Source organism: Ictalurus punctatus, chromosome 8 (genome assembly GCF_001660625.3).
Source record: "Ictalurus punctatus breed USDA103 chromosome 8, Coco_2.0, whole genome shotgun sequence".
Lineage (NCBI taxonomy): Eukaryota > Metazoa > Chordata > Actinopteri > Siluriformes > Ictaluridae > Ictalurus > Ictalurus punctatus.
In genome coordinates, this window is record NC_030423.2 from 4,832,789 (window position 1) to 4,850,991 (window position 18,203).

Genomic DNA, 18,203 nt, shown 5'->3' on the forward strand with positions numbered 1-18,203 from the left:
TGTGTCAGCTGTTAATGTCTATCTGTAATAGGGGTGTGGAGGTATAGGTGAATATGTGTAGTTTAATATGAAATATATATATAGTGTGTGTATGTATGTATGTATGTGTGTGTGTGTGTGTGTGTATATATATATATATATATACACACACACACACACACACACACACAAGATTAAAATTGCCATTAAGTGGTGCGCCTGGTCAGCAACAATAATACATTTAATTTTAATAGCAAATATTCCAAAAAACAAAGGCATTACAGTACTAGGTACTACAGCAAAGGTACTACAGTAGAATAGCAGCCAGCTGTGGGGGCTCACAGTAATGCAAGTCAGTAACTACTACATGAAGGAACAGCAATGCCACTAAGTTTTCTGTCCAATCATCCTGATGTTAAAATAAGAATCTGTGAAAACTACAAAACTTCAAATTATTTGACATTGACTTTTATTAAAAGACTTGGTTTATCATGGTACATTTTGTCTTGAGATGGACTGGCACCCCGTCCAGGGTGTACCCCGCCTTGTGCCCAATGCTCCCTAGGATAGGCTCCAGGTTCCCTGTGACCCTGAAAATGAGTAAGCGGTAGAAGATAGATGGATGGATGGAAACCCTCTTATGTTTATGACTAATGACCTGCAGACCAAGTCCACTGACAGGCTAAGGCAACAATGGTCAGCTCCACTCTTTCTGGCAAAGCCTCAGCCTGATTTGAAAACCTGATTTGCAATCGGGGTTGAATCATTTTGCAACTGTAGATAGTCTGGTGATCCACTACCCAGATGACATGACCAGTGAAGCAGGGAGGAATAAATACTGAACTCCAATTATCCTGACACACTCAGAGCAGACTTTAAACGGCAAGGTTAAAGAGCAGTAATGACAGACGATTACATCACCATACTTACATGGCAGTAAAACAAAAGAACTGTTACACTAACATTATACAGTTGTGTTCTGATAAATAGCAGTGCATTAATAAGTGAATAAAATGCTCATTTTTAATAGCTTTTATTTCCATATTTCAAATGTCTACGTTCTACGATCTACGTTAATCTTTCAGAGGAAGCAAAGGAATATAAATTTTTTATTTTTTTATTTTATTTTTTTTTTTTTTAAGTAGCAGTGTCGACATTTTTCTCTTCAAACTCAAACACTGAAGAAATTTTTCAAGACTTAACTTCACTTTAAATTACTGAACTAATTGTTTTTGATAACTGCCATGCATCTGAGTTGCACTGAGTCAACCAACTTATGGCACCTAGAGATGGATATTTCAGCCCCGGATGAAGAAACTAGATTCCACAGTTCCTGTCAATTTTTGGGTTTTGCTTCAGAAACTGCATTTTTAATGTCACCCCCCGTTTTCAATGGAGTTGAGGTCAGGGGATTGTGCTGGCCAGTCCATTACCTCAATCCTTTTTGTCTGGAACCAAGATGTTGCTCACTGACTTGTGTGTTTGGGGTCGTCGTGTTGAAACACCCATTTCAGGGGGATTTCCTCTTCGGCATAAGGCAACATAATCTCTTCAAGTATTTTGATGTATACAAACTGATCCTTGATCCCTACTATACAATAAATAGTCCCAACACCGTAGTATGAAAAACATCCCCATACCATGATTTTTGCGTGACCATACTTCACTGTCTTCACAGTGTACTGTGGCTTAAACAGTACCCAGAGGTCACCTGACGTACTGTCGATTACCACTAGACCTGAAAAGAACAATTCTACTCATCAGACCACAGAATGTTACACCATTTCTCTTTGGGCTAATCAATGTGTTCCTTGGCAAACTTTAACCGATTCTGCACATGCCATATTTTCAGCAGTGTCTCTTTACGGAGACTTTTTGCTGATAGTTTAGCTTTCAACAAACGTCTTCTGACTGTTGCAGTGCTTACAGGTAGTTTTAGATCATCTTTGGTCTTTCTGGAGGTGATGATTGACCAAATCTTTGCCATTTTGACTATTCTTTAATCTGTTTTAACAGTAGTTGCTCATTTTCTTCTGTGTTTTGGGATTTTGTTGTCATTTTAAAGCATTTGAGAGCATTTTAGCTGAGCGTCCAATAATTTGCTAGACCTCTTTATACATTTCCCCCTCTCCAATCAACTTTTGAATCAAATTACATTATTCTTCTGAGCAATGTTTGGAATGGCCCATTTCACTTAGCAATTCAGAAGGAAATATATTTTATAACAATGTGTGAAACATTTGCTTCCTTTCTTCCTTACTAAAAGGACAATTAATGACAAGTGTTTTCTTACAGAACAAATGAATTCTCTAGTTAACTCCACACTGCTATTATTATTTGAACACGCCTCTTTTCAATGAGTCAATTACTCATGACAATTGGGTGTGCTTTTCTATTACACTACTACATCTACACGTAAATTATTTGCAGTGCAGAAATATCACTACTACTAATAACAGTGGTCCATCAGTTTACTGATGTTGTACTACTATTTTGTTTTTTTTAAGCACAACTGTACTTGAAATGGGGTTGTTTACCAGATATGCGAGGAGAGATATCTAGTTAGAGAGGCAGGGAGAGAGATAGCTGGGGTCAGAGAGAGACAGGGACACAGAGTGAGAAAAAGAAAGAACTTGCTGATTAGCAGTGCATGTGAGTGTTTGGAGCATGGACTGGTCAGATGCTACTTCAGTGGTTCCAAAACAAAGAACAATATAATAATAATAATAATAATAATAATAATAATAACAATAACAACAACAACTTTCTCAGACCCAAGGTCACTTTACACAGTATATACACACACACACGTACGTTTATACCCATAAACACAAACATCCATGAGAGTAAACGTACATGCACAAATTCCCATAGATATACATACAGACCAGAGAGAAGACCAGTATCAGAGGAACGGAGAGAGCGAGACAGGAGGTAGGTATGGAGAAGTTCAGAAAGATAGACAGGAGCAAGACCGTGCAGTGGTTTATATGTTAAAACGAGAAGATTAAACTGAATGCGGAAGGCACTGCAAATAGTACAGAACCAAGGTTATGTTGGCAGATTTTTTTTAGTGCCATCCCAGGGAGAACAAGGCACGGAACACCCTGGACATGGTGCCAACCCATCACAGGGCACAAAAGCACGCACATTCACACACTATCGACAATTTGGAAATTCCAAATCAGCCTAAAACACATATCTTTGGACTGGAGAAGGAAACCAGAGTACTTGGAGGAAACCCCTGAAGCATGGGGAGAAAATGCAAACTCCGTGCACACAGGGAGGAGGTTGGATTCGAACCCGCAACCCTGGAGGTGAGAGGCAAACGTGCTAACCACTAAAGAAAGGCCCCTAAAAATCTGAACAAAAGCAATAGAGTTCCAACACTTTGTTCTTTGACCCTTAATAATAATAAGAAAAAAAAATCTAAACAAAAACAATAGGACAATATAACAAAGGATTTATGGAATTGTATTTGTATGCCTGCAGTTTTTATTTAAGTAGAGGTGTGGTCAGAAATTCCTATAAAGTGCCAGTATTAGATGCTTAAGAGACATGTGCAGATAGTATCAAGAGTGCAATAGTCGAGGCTTACCTTTGGGTAGAATAAATAAACTAAATTATATACAGTATGTGACAAGAGGAAGAAAAACAGTTAATATTCATTTTCAGGCATGTGAGAATGAGTCAAGCCATGTTCAGGAAGCACCACAATGTTAATTTCTGCCATTTTGAATTTTTTCACTTCTTCTCCTACAAATTTTGGCCAATCATCACCAAATTCGGAAGAGAGCATCAGAAGACCACTTCAAACAAAGAACAAAACAAAGTTTGTTTCTCAGACTTTGTATATGATGGATGATTTTCCCATAACACACAAATACATTTTTGACAGGGAAGTCTCCAAACAGGATGTGAGGGCATCTCTCAGCAACAGTGCGACAGAGTTTGACTAAACTCTGAAGAGGAGTAAATGACCTTGTCCTGAAGGACTCCAAGAAAGTTTGTCTAAATACCCTCTAGGGGCACTATAATTCTAAAATCAACCTGCATTCATGAATCTTCTTTCTGTTGATTCTCATGTAAGGAATTTTTGATTTGCCAAACAGGAAGGTAGTCATTTCGAAATGATTTTTCTCCTACTAATTTTGTCTAATCATCATGAGATCAATTAAAAAAAAAAAGTACTTTCTTGGATTTTGTTACATTTTGTCCATAACCTGCAAATGAATTTGAAAGCAATGCATTTTTTTTAAAACAGGAAGTGAGGGCATGTCTCAAACACTTATATAAGTGTTTATTGTATATTGTAAACTTTTCACATATAAAAAATATCAGCAATGGCGTTTTGTCTTTAAATTTAATATACATTGGATTCAGAAAGCATTCAGACCCCTTTTCTTGTTGCACACTTCATTCTGTTGTGGATTTTATTTTGAATGGATATAACTGCCATTTTTACCCATCAATCTACACTAAATCATCCATTATGATGAAGTAAAATACATGTTTTTAGAGATTTTTTTCAAATTAATTCAATATCAAAAACTGAAATCTCTTATTCACAAAAGTATTCAGCCCCTTTGGCAACAATTACAGCTACAAGTGTTCTTGGATACGTCTCTATAAGTTTTGCACATCTGGATTTGGGCAATTTATCCATCCCATTTTTCATAGCAGAACATCTCAAGCACCATCAGATTGGATGGCGAGCGTCTATGAGCTGCCATCTTCAGGGCTCTCCTCAGATGTTCAATTGGGTTTATGTCTGGGCCACTCCAGACATTCAGAGATTTGCTCCGAAGCCACTCTGATGTTGTTTCGGCTGTATGCTGCATTTAAAGGTGAACTGTTGCCCCAGTCTGAGTTTGTGTGCACTCTGGAGGAGGTTTTCTTCAAGGATGTTCCTGTATTTGGCTGCCTTCATCTGTCCCACAATTGTTACCAGTCTCCCCGTCCCTGCCTCTGAGAAGCTGCCCATAGCATGATATTGCCACCACCATGTTTCACCATAGGGATGGTATTAGCCAGTTGATTTGCAGCGCCTGTTTTTCAGACATTGTGCTTGCTGTTCTCTTCAAATTATGTCTCATCAGACCAGAGGATCTTTTCCCACACGTTGCTAGAGGTCTTATGCAGTCATATGCCTTTTCCACAACAAAGCTTCCATCTTGCCACTCTGCCATGAAGGCCTGATTTATGGCGTGCTGCAAATATGGTTGTCCATCCAAAAAAGTTCTCCCACATATGCACAGGACCTTTGGAACTCTCTTAGACTGACTGTTGGGTTCTTTCTTACCTCCCTGACCAAGGTCCTTCTTTCCCAGATTCCAAATGTGGCCAGATAGCCAATACTAGGAAGGTTCAAGGTTGTTCCATTTCAAAATTGAGGCCACTGTGGTCCTGCGGACACTCAAAATGTACCTTTTCATACTATGTCCAATCAATTCACATTGCAACAGGTGGACTCCAGTTGAGTTCTGGACACATCTCGAGCTTTTGAAGGGTTTGTTGAATATTTTTGTGAATAAGAGACTACAGTTTTTGATTTATGATGGGTAAAAATGCCAATTATATCCATTCAAGGTCAAATCCACAGAATCTGAATACCTCCACATATTACTACTGCACATTTTCATCTTCAGCCAAATATAAAAATACATCAAATAGTACAATAATAAAAATAAATTAATAAATAGAGACCTCAATTGTCTTTAATAACAGTTATAAGCCAGCAGGACTTTAAACTTTTTCTTGAGAGGGGGTTATGCTTTAATCTTCCATACAAATCGTTAAATGAAGAGCATTTTAGTTCTGTAAACACAAAGAGGTAAATAAAAAATGATTTTGAAAAATTTGATAAAAAATATCTAGTAACTGTGTACAGTGAAAGCGTGGGGGGGGGGCACTCTAAAAACATGACGTATTTACAATGCATGTAACAAATGAAAGCAACGCAGAAAAATGCTGCAAAGAACAAATCTAAAATATAGGTATTATATTAAAATTATCCCTTAGTAAAAAAAAGACATACAGGTCATTTTTAACAATGCACTTTTAGTTTGTAAATGCAAGCATTGTAAAACTTTCTCAATATTGTAAATCTTTCTTTTTACCAAAGCTACTACTCCACAATATCAGTACAGATCAACTTGATATACACGATGTGCCGAAATTCAGACAAGCACAATAATTATTTTACAAAATGAGCAACTAATTCACTCAACCTCTACATACAAATTATATAGAGATGTTTACCATGTGAGGACGTAGAACGAACCAGCCTTGGGGAAGCATTTACTGATTTCTCTTGAAAGAATGGCACACTGCTATAATTTTCTGATATCACAACAACTTTTCTAAAAATAAAAGCAACACTTTCCAACAGGCATCATTGGGAACACGGTTTCCAATAATAAATTTGTTCAAACAGAAAAGGAGTAAGAAAAGTGTGTTCTGATTTTCATTTATCATCAAGTCCTCGAACAATTTCCTTTAAATATAGTCATCATCCACAGGTTCTCCATGCATGTCACAGTAATGGATGAAAATAACAACCACCCGCTGGAATACACCTAGCTGCATCTGACGACGCTCTGAGATCTCCTCACCAATGGTCTCCATGCAGATATCGGCTGAAAGCTGTCCTTTGCGCCGTGGAGCATAGATAGTAGCTGATGGAGAAAAAGGTGTAAAAATTCAAAAGCTTAAGCAAAAGATATTTGCCTTTCCATGAACTTAGTACAAAGCAGATATACATTTTACAAAATCATAGTGTCTACTTCAGACATCATTGTGCATTCATACAATGTAAAGCGCTTTGAGTGCCTAGAAAAGTGCTATATAATTCTAAGGAATTACTATTATTATTACTATTAATATTATTCAACACGTACTGAGCAATGTAGGTTTATTTACAAAAGCAAGCCTTCACAGCTGAAGGAACAGAAACCTTTTGGTGAAGAGAAGGGAAGGTGTTATTAATATGTTTCTAGATAAACGGTAAAAGCCTTATTGTTCTTAGAATCACCATACAGATGGACAATCCATAATGACTAATCAGCAACACCAGATAGTAAGATGCGGGAAAAGAAATTCTTTTTTTTTTTTTTTTTTTTTTAAAAAGAGAGACCACCCTCATCAATCAACAATATAAAACAAAGACACCCATCCGTGAATTTGGCAATGGATTTCCATTCACCTGGATCTCTGATCAACTTCAGAGTCATGTTTCAACTCTAATCCTGGCTGATCCTGCATCAATCGCAGTCAGTGTCTACCAGTGCAATACAAAGATGCATGAGAGCTTTGGATCTTCACAGTCTGATCTCCATGGTAGAATTGTGCTCATTGGGTCACTAGTCTGAATCCATGATCTCTGGGCAAAATAATTCAGTTGAAGCAGCTGGAGTTTTGGCACTATTTTCTTGCTGATTTCCAGACAAGCACACACAACAGTTAGATGTTCAGCACAATCTCTGCTGAACTTTGCATCACTGAGTGATAGGACTATTAGTGGCATTTGAACATTTTTGCTACAAATGAATTCTACAAGCTATAAAAAGATTTGCTTACTTAGCAATCAGATTTCCTTCAGATATTAGCCACAGTTCAGATATTCGTTTCAGATACCATTGAGATTATTTTGCCCACTAGACTGTTGCCCCATTTCACAGAATTCATAATATTTTTAAAAAACATTTCATTTAGTAGTAATAATTTATCCAAATCTCCTATACTGCATAGTCCTTTATCATAGCCTTTGAATATGGTGTTTATAACAAAGTTGATTATGATTCAGTGCATTACACAAGCAGCCCAAAAAACTCTCGTGTTGTTGTCTGCTCATAGAGCTGATGGATATAAGGAGATCAAATTAAAAAATTTTCATGATGTCACAAAAATAAATTTACCCTAAACAGAGGTTTAAAGCTCTATTTTTGTGGATGTTACAAAAAAAAAAGAAATACACAGCGGAAATCATTCAAACCTGGAGACAAATAAACAGTTACTTTATAGCATATCAAATGACAATAGCAAGCGGTCAACTCTGTCCGTTTTTCCTCACCAGAGGTTGTGTTCCAGTCATAGGGGAATCACACATCTCCAACTCTTTACTCTTGCACAGGTTTTGTAGGACTCACTGAAGTATGCTAATACAGCCTGTGTGTGTTTTTAGAGAAGGAATATTATTGTATGCCTCAATATTTAACCCCTGTAGCCATGCATACCTGTTAAGCATACTCCTCTGTGTGGTTTAAAGGCACAGAATAGCAAGACACAGCTAGAGTTGAAGACGTATTCGGTATTAGGGCTAGAGGTAATATAGTTATTTGCAGATGACAATGTTCTCTTGGCACTATCCAAAGTGGATATGCACTTCAATGCTTCACTTCTGAGTGTGAAAAGACTAGTATAAAAACCAACAAATCCAGGTCAGAGGTCTCTCCAAAGAGTAGGATGTTCCAGCAGGTCAGTGACAGCAGTGCTACAGTCACTATACTGGTCAATGGTTGTGAAAGCAGGCGCTCGCAGTTTAACAAAGCTCTCTCTGTCAATCTCAGTCCCTATCCTCACTTATACTCGTTAGCTATGGGCAGTGACAGAAAGAATAAGGTTGGGAGTAAAGTACATTAAGTAAGTGTTTCTAATATATTAGAATTCTATATTAGTCATAAATTGTGCAATAAAAATATTAACTTCTGCTTATGTGAACTCATTAGTTTGCACCATGAAAGCTAAATTAATATAATTACTAAATTTAACTTTGGATAATGAAATGTTCAAGACAATGATCTGAGCTCTGGTTCTGCAGATGAATAAATTTGATGAGTGCATTTGTTTTAAGGAAGGCTCTGTGGAGTACTCAGGCAGCAAGAACATACATACAGCAAGAGGATAAATCTTTCTAATGAGCATAAAGAAAAGAAAAATTATGGCTTTGGATCACAACATAACCTTATGAGTACTTAACAAAAAGTCATGAGGTGACCATATGATGCAGTATTTGCTACTGTCAATGGCCATTCCTGCTGAGTCTGACTGAATGACAGGAAACCTTGATGCAGTGTTCATAGAACTACAGTTAAATATGAAACTAGCATTCTATTTCAATCCTGCTAAATGCCATGGTGGTGTCTAACAATGCCACAATGTCATAAGAATCCATGTCCCATTGGACTGACAGGAAAGGTGTTCCAATATGACTGCCACTCTCACTCTGCAGGGAGGGGTGATGTTAACCTTGTAGAGCCTTTAGAATGTGCATTTTGATACCCAGGTAGCAGTGGCACAGACTTCCTCTGAAGCAGCATGCTTCTAAATACTGCCCATTGGGAGGAGACCCTCCTTATAATGTGATACAGCAGGGGATGGGTGTCCAGCCTGTTTGTGGGCAAAGGTGATGCATCAAATGGCCCAGACATGGACAAGCTTTACATGAAGGAAGCTACCAAGGCTTTCCATCCATCAGCGAGATCTGCAGTGGCAACCAGGGCCACTTCGGTGGCAGGATTCTGTGAAGTGATTGCTGAATTCTGTGTAGTGTTGATAGAATCAGTGGTAGCGACTGAAATGCATAGACAGTAGACATTAAGGCCAGTCACGGGCCCGTGTGTCTTCAACTAACAGACTGTCCAGCATTGGCAGAGAGAACCTTCGTCAACACAATCGATTTGACTTTGCCAAACATCCCAGGGATATCACTTCTGAGTTTAGATGCCACTCTCAAAAGCATTATAGGTTGCATTGACTGAGTCCACTGCACCACTGAGCCTTCCAAGTAACTGGGGCTACACACATTTCCTGGCCCACCTCTGTCAGTTCTGACTCCTTTTAGGAGAAAAGCCTTGTGCTTCCAGACAGCTAGGGCTCATGCCACTCTTTCTGATTTGAAGTTTAGTTGTAGGTTGATGGTCTTCTTCTAAAATTTTGAGCGTGTATTCTAGGAGGCACCGCCACATCAGAATGTACTGAATTACACAGCAAAGAATTGCCAAAATCGATGCAAGTTCCATATTTCATTGAAGGAATAATAAAAACAAGATAGCACAGATATAAATTTGTTTTGAAACATGCTGAGGAAACCTTGCATGATTAATTATAAACCAAGTGTATTCTCACTGAAAGCATTTCAACTCATCTATATTCAGCAGTGTGAGAGAATTTTCTATGGAAGCACTTTATTATAAATCTACAGTTCTCTTAATCCCTGAATGACAACGGTTTAGTTTTTATTTTAATTTAATTTATTTATTTAAAACTATATTAATTTGACTAAACCCATAGAAGAAATGTCACAACATATCTAACCTTTTCCAGATACGTAAACAGTCACACCTCGCAGCCAACCAATCAGGATTTGCTGATGCATAATCCAAAAGATACGCACAACACATAGTTACCTCCATGTGCGTAGATTTGGTTAGAACATTGAGGAGATTGAAGTGTGAATAGCATACTACGAATAGCACACATACTTAATCTTCTTAGCTCTTGGCTCCAGGGTTACACAGAAGATACCCATGCTGCTTGGATGAGGTGTTGGAGGGAGAATTTGCTATATGGACTCTATGCTCTGTGTCTTACTCTTACTAGTTAATGACTAGCAGGTTCTTTAGACTTGCCTCAAAATCAAGTGCTATTCACTACTTTTTAGATGGTAGGAGATATGAAAAATAAATTAATAATAATAAAAAAATCTTGGCAGAAAGAAGGCTAGTTGGACGAACCTGGCCCCAACCCCAGTCTGCTGTTAGCAATTTGATTTAATTGAACTTTATTTGCATATGACAATTTTAATAACAGACACTGTCACAGAGCAGCTTTATAGAAATCCAGATTGCGATTTATATCTCTAATGAACAAGTTATCAATACTAAAGTTGCAATGTCTTAAAAGAACCCAGACTCAAAAACAAACACATTCTTCTGGGTGACAAGTGTGGGTTTATAAATCATTATAAGCAGTACTATTAAAGCACACCATGCTTCACATAACCCCATCTGAGCATCAGGGTTGTGGTTTTTTTTTTTCTGAATGTGAAATTGGGCTCGTTTGGAAACAACTAAATGTGTGTTAACTTCAAATTGCAAATAGTGAATCAAGATGTAGGTTTTTCGTTAGTGAGAGGTAGCTAGCAAAAGCTTTATTGCATTGCTCATAATTAATTATATGCTGAAATACTTCAGGATATTCCCACCACTAAGTTAAATAAGCAAATGGCTTATGGTTGTAATTGAACAGTGACAGGGTTGTGATCGAAGCGTGATTGCATTTCATTGTGGCACAGATCCCACACACTGATGATAATTGAATAGAGGAAAAAAAAGAAGAGTTGATTACATTCACTGCTTAGACAACTTTAAAATTTAATTCTTTAAAAGCAACCCCCTGCTGACTGTTTTTCAACAAAGTGCTCAAGTGACGAGCATTGCACTGAAGATTTTGTTTTTCAGTGTGCTGTTTTCTGCATGTCACAAATGAAAAGCGATATATTTTGTGTATTGCATTTCATGTTTTATTCACTCTTACTCACATTTACTGCTTTTAGATCTACCACAAAATCATACAGTGAAATGCAGTGCAGTGGCATGGACCTCAGAGAGCCCTGACCTCAACCCCACTTAACACCTTCAGGATGAATTAGAATGCTGACTGCCTTTGCGTACGGCATCAGTGCCCGACCTCAGTCATGCTCTTGTGGCTAAATGGGCAATTCCCCACAGCCACCCTCTGAAATCTAGTGGCAAGCCTTTCCAGAAGACTGGAGGTTATTATAACAACAAAGACAGGAATATATCTTGAATGAGATGTTCAAAAAGCACATATAGGTGTGATGCTCAGTTGTCCACAAACTTCTAGTGTTGGTTGTCTATTGCAGAAACTGGGTGGAGCCGTTTCGCCTTACTCTCATCCCATACACCTAAGATAATCAGCATTCAAACCAGAGAAATATTTACTCACAGTGGCATGGTCACAGTGTACCAGTGTATGCCAGTGTACATAGTCTCAGACAGAGCACCCCAGTTCATTTCTTGACTGCTAAACACGATGGGGAGGAATACAAACACTCACTACTGCTGGCCATCCTCAAACTAACTCGACAGGGCGAGTCAACTGAACCACAAAAAACACAACCATTGCTCGCCGGACCTGCTTGATCCATCCCGATGCCCTTCTTCTATTTATAGTTCTCATCATCTGGGAAGGACAACCTAAAGATCACCAAGTGATTACTGTGGATGGTACCACGTGGAAGCAATAAAGATGGTTGTGGACGTTCTTCCTTGATAAGCCTTAGGACTGCAATTGCTACAAACAGTTTTGCACTCAAGTCTCCGTTAATGAAGAGATAACTTTAAAAGGATAGACTTCAAGTTAAAACTATAATGAATTCAGAAAGGACTCTGATTCTCACATTCATAAGTTGCTGCTTAGACAATTGCACTTTTCGACTATACAGTTATGTAAGGAAAATAATATAAAATAATATATATATATATATATATATATATATATATATATATATATATATATATATATATATATATATATATATATATATATATATATAAAATCGCACTATCCGGCGACATTGTTGTCTCTGGCTTGCTCATTAGGGATACATTTATATGCAAAACTTACATTTTTCTGGAAAGCTGCTTTGTGACAATGTCCATAAAAATAAAATTAAACTGAATTAAATTATAGAAAACTATGTGGGAGATAATCATTGTTCCTGGGAATAGTGGATACCAGAAATTATTTTTGCCATCAGTACAGCCTGGCATTAGAGTACTATAGTCGTGCTGAATTAGAACTGCTTTGGGGTGCAAACTCAATGGTCCAAAGGACTGCCTCACTCAAAAACCAACTGATCAGTCAAACCACAACATAATCAAAATGCAAAAAAGAGAGCATGCACAGACAATACCGTGCTGTTATAAAAACTGAATTAACACCTTCTGACCAATCAGTTTCAAGTACTCAAGTACTGGTGCTATGGCATAAGATTCTATATTCTATCTAGCTGAGATACTTCTAAAACATTTCCTTCCAGGAAAGTCTGTAGTTTTCAGTATGTCGTCTAGTAAAAAATGTTACCATTGAAGAATTTTTCCTCAACAGCCTGCACATATGTTGAAGGAACGTCCTGCTCCTTTGGAAGCATCAGTGTTTAAAACAAGGCGGCCGCTGTCTTCATGCTGTCTCAAATCAGTTGTTTGATAAGACAGCACTTAAATATACCCATAAGAAAATGAATTGATACTGGTTTCAAAAGCTAGATAGATATTTTGATATTGTTAGCAGATTTCATGAGAATCATCCATCTGGTCAAACACAACACCACAGTGATCTTCACTTACTGCTTTCATCATCATCAAAGTCACAACGAGCATAACCGTTGGGTACTGCTACACGCAGAGAACGAAGCCATGGGAAATCAGAGATCATTGAGTAGGGTGCTCCATCTACTACACCTAAAGTAGAGAATGGATGAAATTGTTTAAGGGTGATGGATAACAACATAAAAATAAATAAATAAATAAAAATAATAAAAAGGTCTAAATTCATAAATCTAATAGAAGGTATGAATAAGCTCAGGTCATACAAAACTCCTTTTGGGAAAAATGAAATCTTGCAGGATTCCAAACCTGCTTCCTCTCACCATCTAAGGTATAGATGTCTCGGCCCCACGGGTAGTTAGGATATTTTTTTATGTCTGCTTCTGTTCTTTTTGCCTCTGGGAAGAATTCATTCTTGATTAGTTCCCTGTTGGATAAATAAAAAAGAGCTTGAGAGAGGAAATAATTGATACTTACTTGAAGTACTGCTTGCATTTTATTTAAATGAAATGTTCACCTATAATCCTATTCTGTAAATTACCCAACTCTGATACGTAAAATGCAAATAGAGATTGTATCCAGTTTTTGTCGAGTTGTTGGAAGTGCGCTTAAAAGCACGGACCGAATAAACACAAGCCTGGAACTCGGCTAAAATTCCACTTGCCTCCCATGTCTTCCTCCATAATCTCACACACTGGGTTCTACACAGGGCGTAAATAACAATTGTGTGGTCCTAACCAACTTCCATAAACAAACAAATTACCTCAGGCGACAACAAAAAAAACCCAACAGATTTCAATATGTAGTTAGTTTTCCCCCCAAAAGTAAACCAACATTCAGAAACCAGGTGGAAAAAAGTACTTTCCTTTCCTACTTCCACAATCATTAAGAGAGTAAATAGCAGTCAAGTGTAAATAGCCACTGATGAAATACACAAGATTAATTAATCGTCAAGAAGTGTGACAACCTCTATAAAAGCAGAACTTTTGGCAGTTTGGTCTTCTGGAGCACTTGTCTTCCTTCTTGGCATGATATCAGCCATGATCTCAGAGAAACAATTGTTGCTCCTCATCACTCTGGGAATGGTTATAAGGCCATCTCCAAACAATTAAGAATTCACCATTCTACAATGAGAAGAATTGTTTATGAATGGAGAGCCTTCAAGAGAGCTGCCAAACCTCCCAGGAGTGGGCTGCACAATCAGTCCAAGGTCAGACCGTTTAATGCTCAGAGATATAAAGAGAAACCCAAGAGCTATATCAGGTGACCTACAGGCCTCTGTAAGCACATGAATTGCACATGAAAAAGACTGGTTAAGTATGGCTTTCATGGAAGGGTGGGTAGGAAAAGCTCTTTTTCTCTTGCATAAATTTGCATCTGACCAGCCACAAACAATATCCTTTGGACTGATCAAAGTGGAGATGTGTGGTCATCAAACATAGCGCCATGTTTGGTGAAAACCAAACAGTGCATCACCACAAACACCTCATTTCAACTATCAACCATGATGATGGAGCTTGGATTTGGGCTTGTTTTGTAGCCACAGCACCTGGGAAACTTGCAGTCATTGAGAGAACTCCACTTGATACATGAATATATTTCCTCATCCAGCAGCTAATGATCCCAAGCACACCAGCAAGTTGACATTTGAATGGCTAAAGAAGAAAAAATAAAGGTGTCGGAATGGTCAAGTCAAAGGCCAGACCACAACCCCATTGAGATGTGGAAGGATCTTAAGAAAGCTGTGCATAAACAAACGCCCTCAAAGATCTATGAACTGAAGCAATGCTGTAAAGAAGACTTGTCCAAAATTTCTCCAGAATGATGTGAGACTGACAAACTTCAAGTTATTGTTGGTAAAGGTAGTTCTACCGGTTACTAAATTATAGGGTGTACTTACTTTTTCCTCACCTGGTTTCTGAATGTTGGTTTAATTTTTGGGTAAAATAATACTACAACATGCTGAAATGTAGTGTGTGGTTTTAGTTGGTGAGGACCACACAATTGTTATTTAGACCCTGATAAATAAAAACACAACTAAAGGAGGGTGTACTCTCTTTGTCCCATTACTGTAAAGGAAGCAACCAAATTTAATCACAATTGGACTTACATGGAAAAAAAGTTAGCTGAACTCAGCTCCACCCCTATGTATGACTGTGCCCCAAACTTTGCTTATGACCTCAGAATCTTATATCCTGTATATCCTTTTCATGTTGCAAATCCATGCAAGCCCTCATGAGTTATAGCTGTTCATATAAGTTAGGCTCTGCCCCATTAAGTGCTTGACCTGTGGCAGCCATATTGTTTGCAACCTTCAAAATATTTTGGATAACTTAAAAGGGTTACACTCTTGCCAACATTTATCACATTTATCACAAGACTTTTCAATTTCCAATTTTCTATCCCAGTGACCAATTTGAATCCTTGTAAAAGTGGGTCTTAAACCAAAAGTAATAAAACCTTATAGGACAAAATGCAGGAGGACTCAGGAATTCTGCTGACATAACATGTTTTACTTTATCCTATATAACCAAAAGGTAAATTCATTCTCTATAGCACCCAATTCAGGTGGGAATGCGTCATTTCATGTGTCTGAGTAGGGAGTGGAATATGTACATAGTAGAGCACCCTTTGCTGTTATGACCTGCTGCAAATGAGATACAGTGCTTCTGGCAGCGTTCCTGAGGAATCTTTGCCCATTCCTCATGAGCAATGACCTCCAGTTCAGTGATATTCTTGGGTTTGCGTGCTGCAAGCGCCTTCTTCAAATCCCACCTGAGATTTTCCATGTGGTTCAAGTCAGGTGACTGTGATGGTCCTGTAGAATTTTCCAGGAATTCTTCTGTAACCAATCCTTGGTGGAATTTGAGGTTTGCTTGGGATCATTGTCCTGCTGGAAGGTCCAATGATGCCCAAGCTTAAGCTTCCTCGCAGATAGCATGACGTTTTTTCATAGGATTTACTGATCTTGCCTTCCACATGCTGGAGGTTTCCAGTGCCAGAGGATGCAAAGCAGCTGCAGAGCATCACCGATCCACCACCATGCTCGACTGTGTACAGAGTGTTCTTCCTTCATTCTTCTTCCTCCAGACATACCACTGATCCATTGTGCTGAAAAGTTCCAGTTTGTTTCATCGCTCCACAAAACAGAATCCGAAAACTTCTGTGGCTTATTTATACGATTTTGAGCCGACGTTTCTTTTGCTTTTGGGTCAGTAGTCATGCACGTCTTGGAGTTCTGGCATGGAAACATTCTGTGTTTAGTACATGCCATACTATGCTCACTGAAACTTCAGTGGCTGTTGCCATAAAGTCTTGCTGCAGGTCTTTTGCGGTCACTCGAGGGTTTTTCACAACCTGCCTTCTCAGAAATATGGCTGCAGCCATTGATAGCTAGCTTTTTCGGCCCCATCCAGGCATTTCAAGTATTTTCTTCCCCTGGCCAGTTCAGGTATTTCATGTGTTCCAGCTCAAACACACCTGGTGCAACTAATAAAGCCCTTGATTAATTGCATCAGGTGTGCTTGAGACAACACCTGTTTTGCATATTTGTGCTGTTGTGAGGGATTCTATTCAGGGGTTGACTCATTTTGAAACTGGAGAAATCATTCTAAGTTGCATTTTCAGTTGAATTTGGGGAAACCACTTGAAGTTGTGTTGAATGATTTTAATTGCTTTTGTTTGATTACATCATTGCAAACAGCTCAAAGTCTGTAAATTTTGACAATAAACCTGATTTGCAATGGGGGTTGAATCATTTTGATTGCAACTGTAGCTGAATGAATTCTGAAGTGTATAAGAGCTATACTTTGTGCTCAGTTTCAGTCAAGTGCTGCAAAACTGATAGGATGGCACTTCACAGTACAGATGGATAGTGACACAAAAGAAGATTGATGAAGAATTGTTATCTTCAATAAAAAAAAATATCGAACACTAAAGCTGAATTTTTACCACTTTGAGAGCCAGGTAAGGCAATGCATTGGATGAACTACCTTCATAAAAATTTATGCAATGCTAGCTAACTCCCATGCAGATAACAACGCTAATGATATGAACACCAGAGCTTAAAATATCATGAGCGCTCACAGAGACTTCACTAGAGATTTTTGAAGGGGGGTGGGCTAAGCCTCTTTTAAGGGGTTCTGGGCATACTCCCCCCAAAATATTTTTAAAGAGACCAAAACATTTTTCTAGTCATGTATATTTTAGAGTAACAATGTTGTAAAATCTACAGAAATACGGTTATTTTTGGTCAAAGTATACCTGTCTCATAATTGTGTTAGAGCCTGATCTAATATAACTTACTTAAATTATATAAAAATAAAGAAATTAAATTCCACTTTGTCCCCATCCATCCAACACTAAGAAAAGGCAAAAATGGCTGTACAAAAAAAAAAAAAAAAAAAAAGGCAAAAATACAAAAGCCAAAAAAAAGTAAAAACTGTGTCGTGTTTGGACCATTCGCTTACCAAGAAAGTGGCTCAAGTCCGATTTCAGAAGTTCGATTTCAGTCGGACTAAAGCGTTTACATGACATTTTAAAGGCGAGCTATTGCTTTAGCTTGATTAAAATTGGACCTTTAACGTGCATGTAAACGTGCTTACTTTCTGGAGGTCTGCCAACGGGAGTTACCCAAGGTAAAGCCGATGTATGTGTGTCTGTCAACCGAAAAACACGCAGACAAACAGGTGTGTAGCCACTGTGTGTGTAGCGTGTACAGCAGCCTCCCCCAGGTCCTAGTGCCCGCCTAGGGACAGGTTTAAGATGCGATGAAGTCGAACCATTGATGAAAAAAAATAATAAATCAAAAAGAAAATATATTGGCTGAAATATTTGTTTGCTTAGGGGGGCTAGCCTCCACAAAATAGGTCTAGC

At 38.2% G+C, this 18,203-nt stretch overlaps 1 protein-coding gene across 1 annotated transcript in view; it reads right to left on the reverse strand.

The window, feature by feature from the left end:
• Positions 1 to 4,323: 4,323 nt before the first annotated feature.
• Positions 4,324 to 18,203, reverse strand: part of fbxo38 (F-box protein 38) — a 75,277-nt gene continuing 61,397 nt past the window's right edge. The window contains exons 19-21 of the mRNA XM_017474703.3: positions 13,652 to 13,755; positions 13,350 to 13,463; positions 4,324 to 6,656 (exon numbers count right to left, since the gene is read on the reverse strand). Coding sequence (XP_017330192.1) covers positions 6,478 to 6,656; positions 13,350 to 13,463; positions 13,652 to 13,755 — 397 coding nt within the window. The 3' untranslated portion in view covers positions 4,324 to 6,477. The remainder of the gene's footprint in view (positions 6,657 to 13,349; positions 13,464 to 13,651; positions 13,756 to 18,203) is intronic.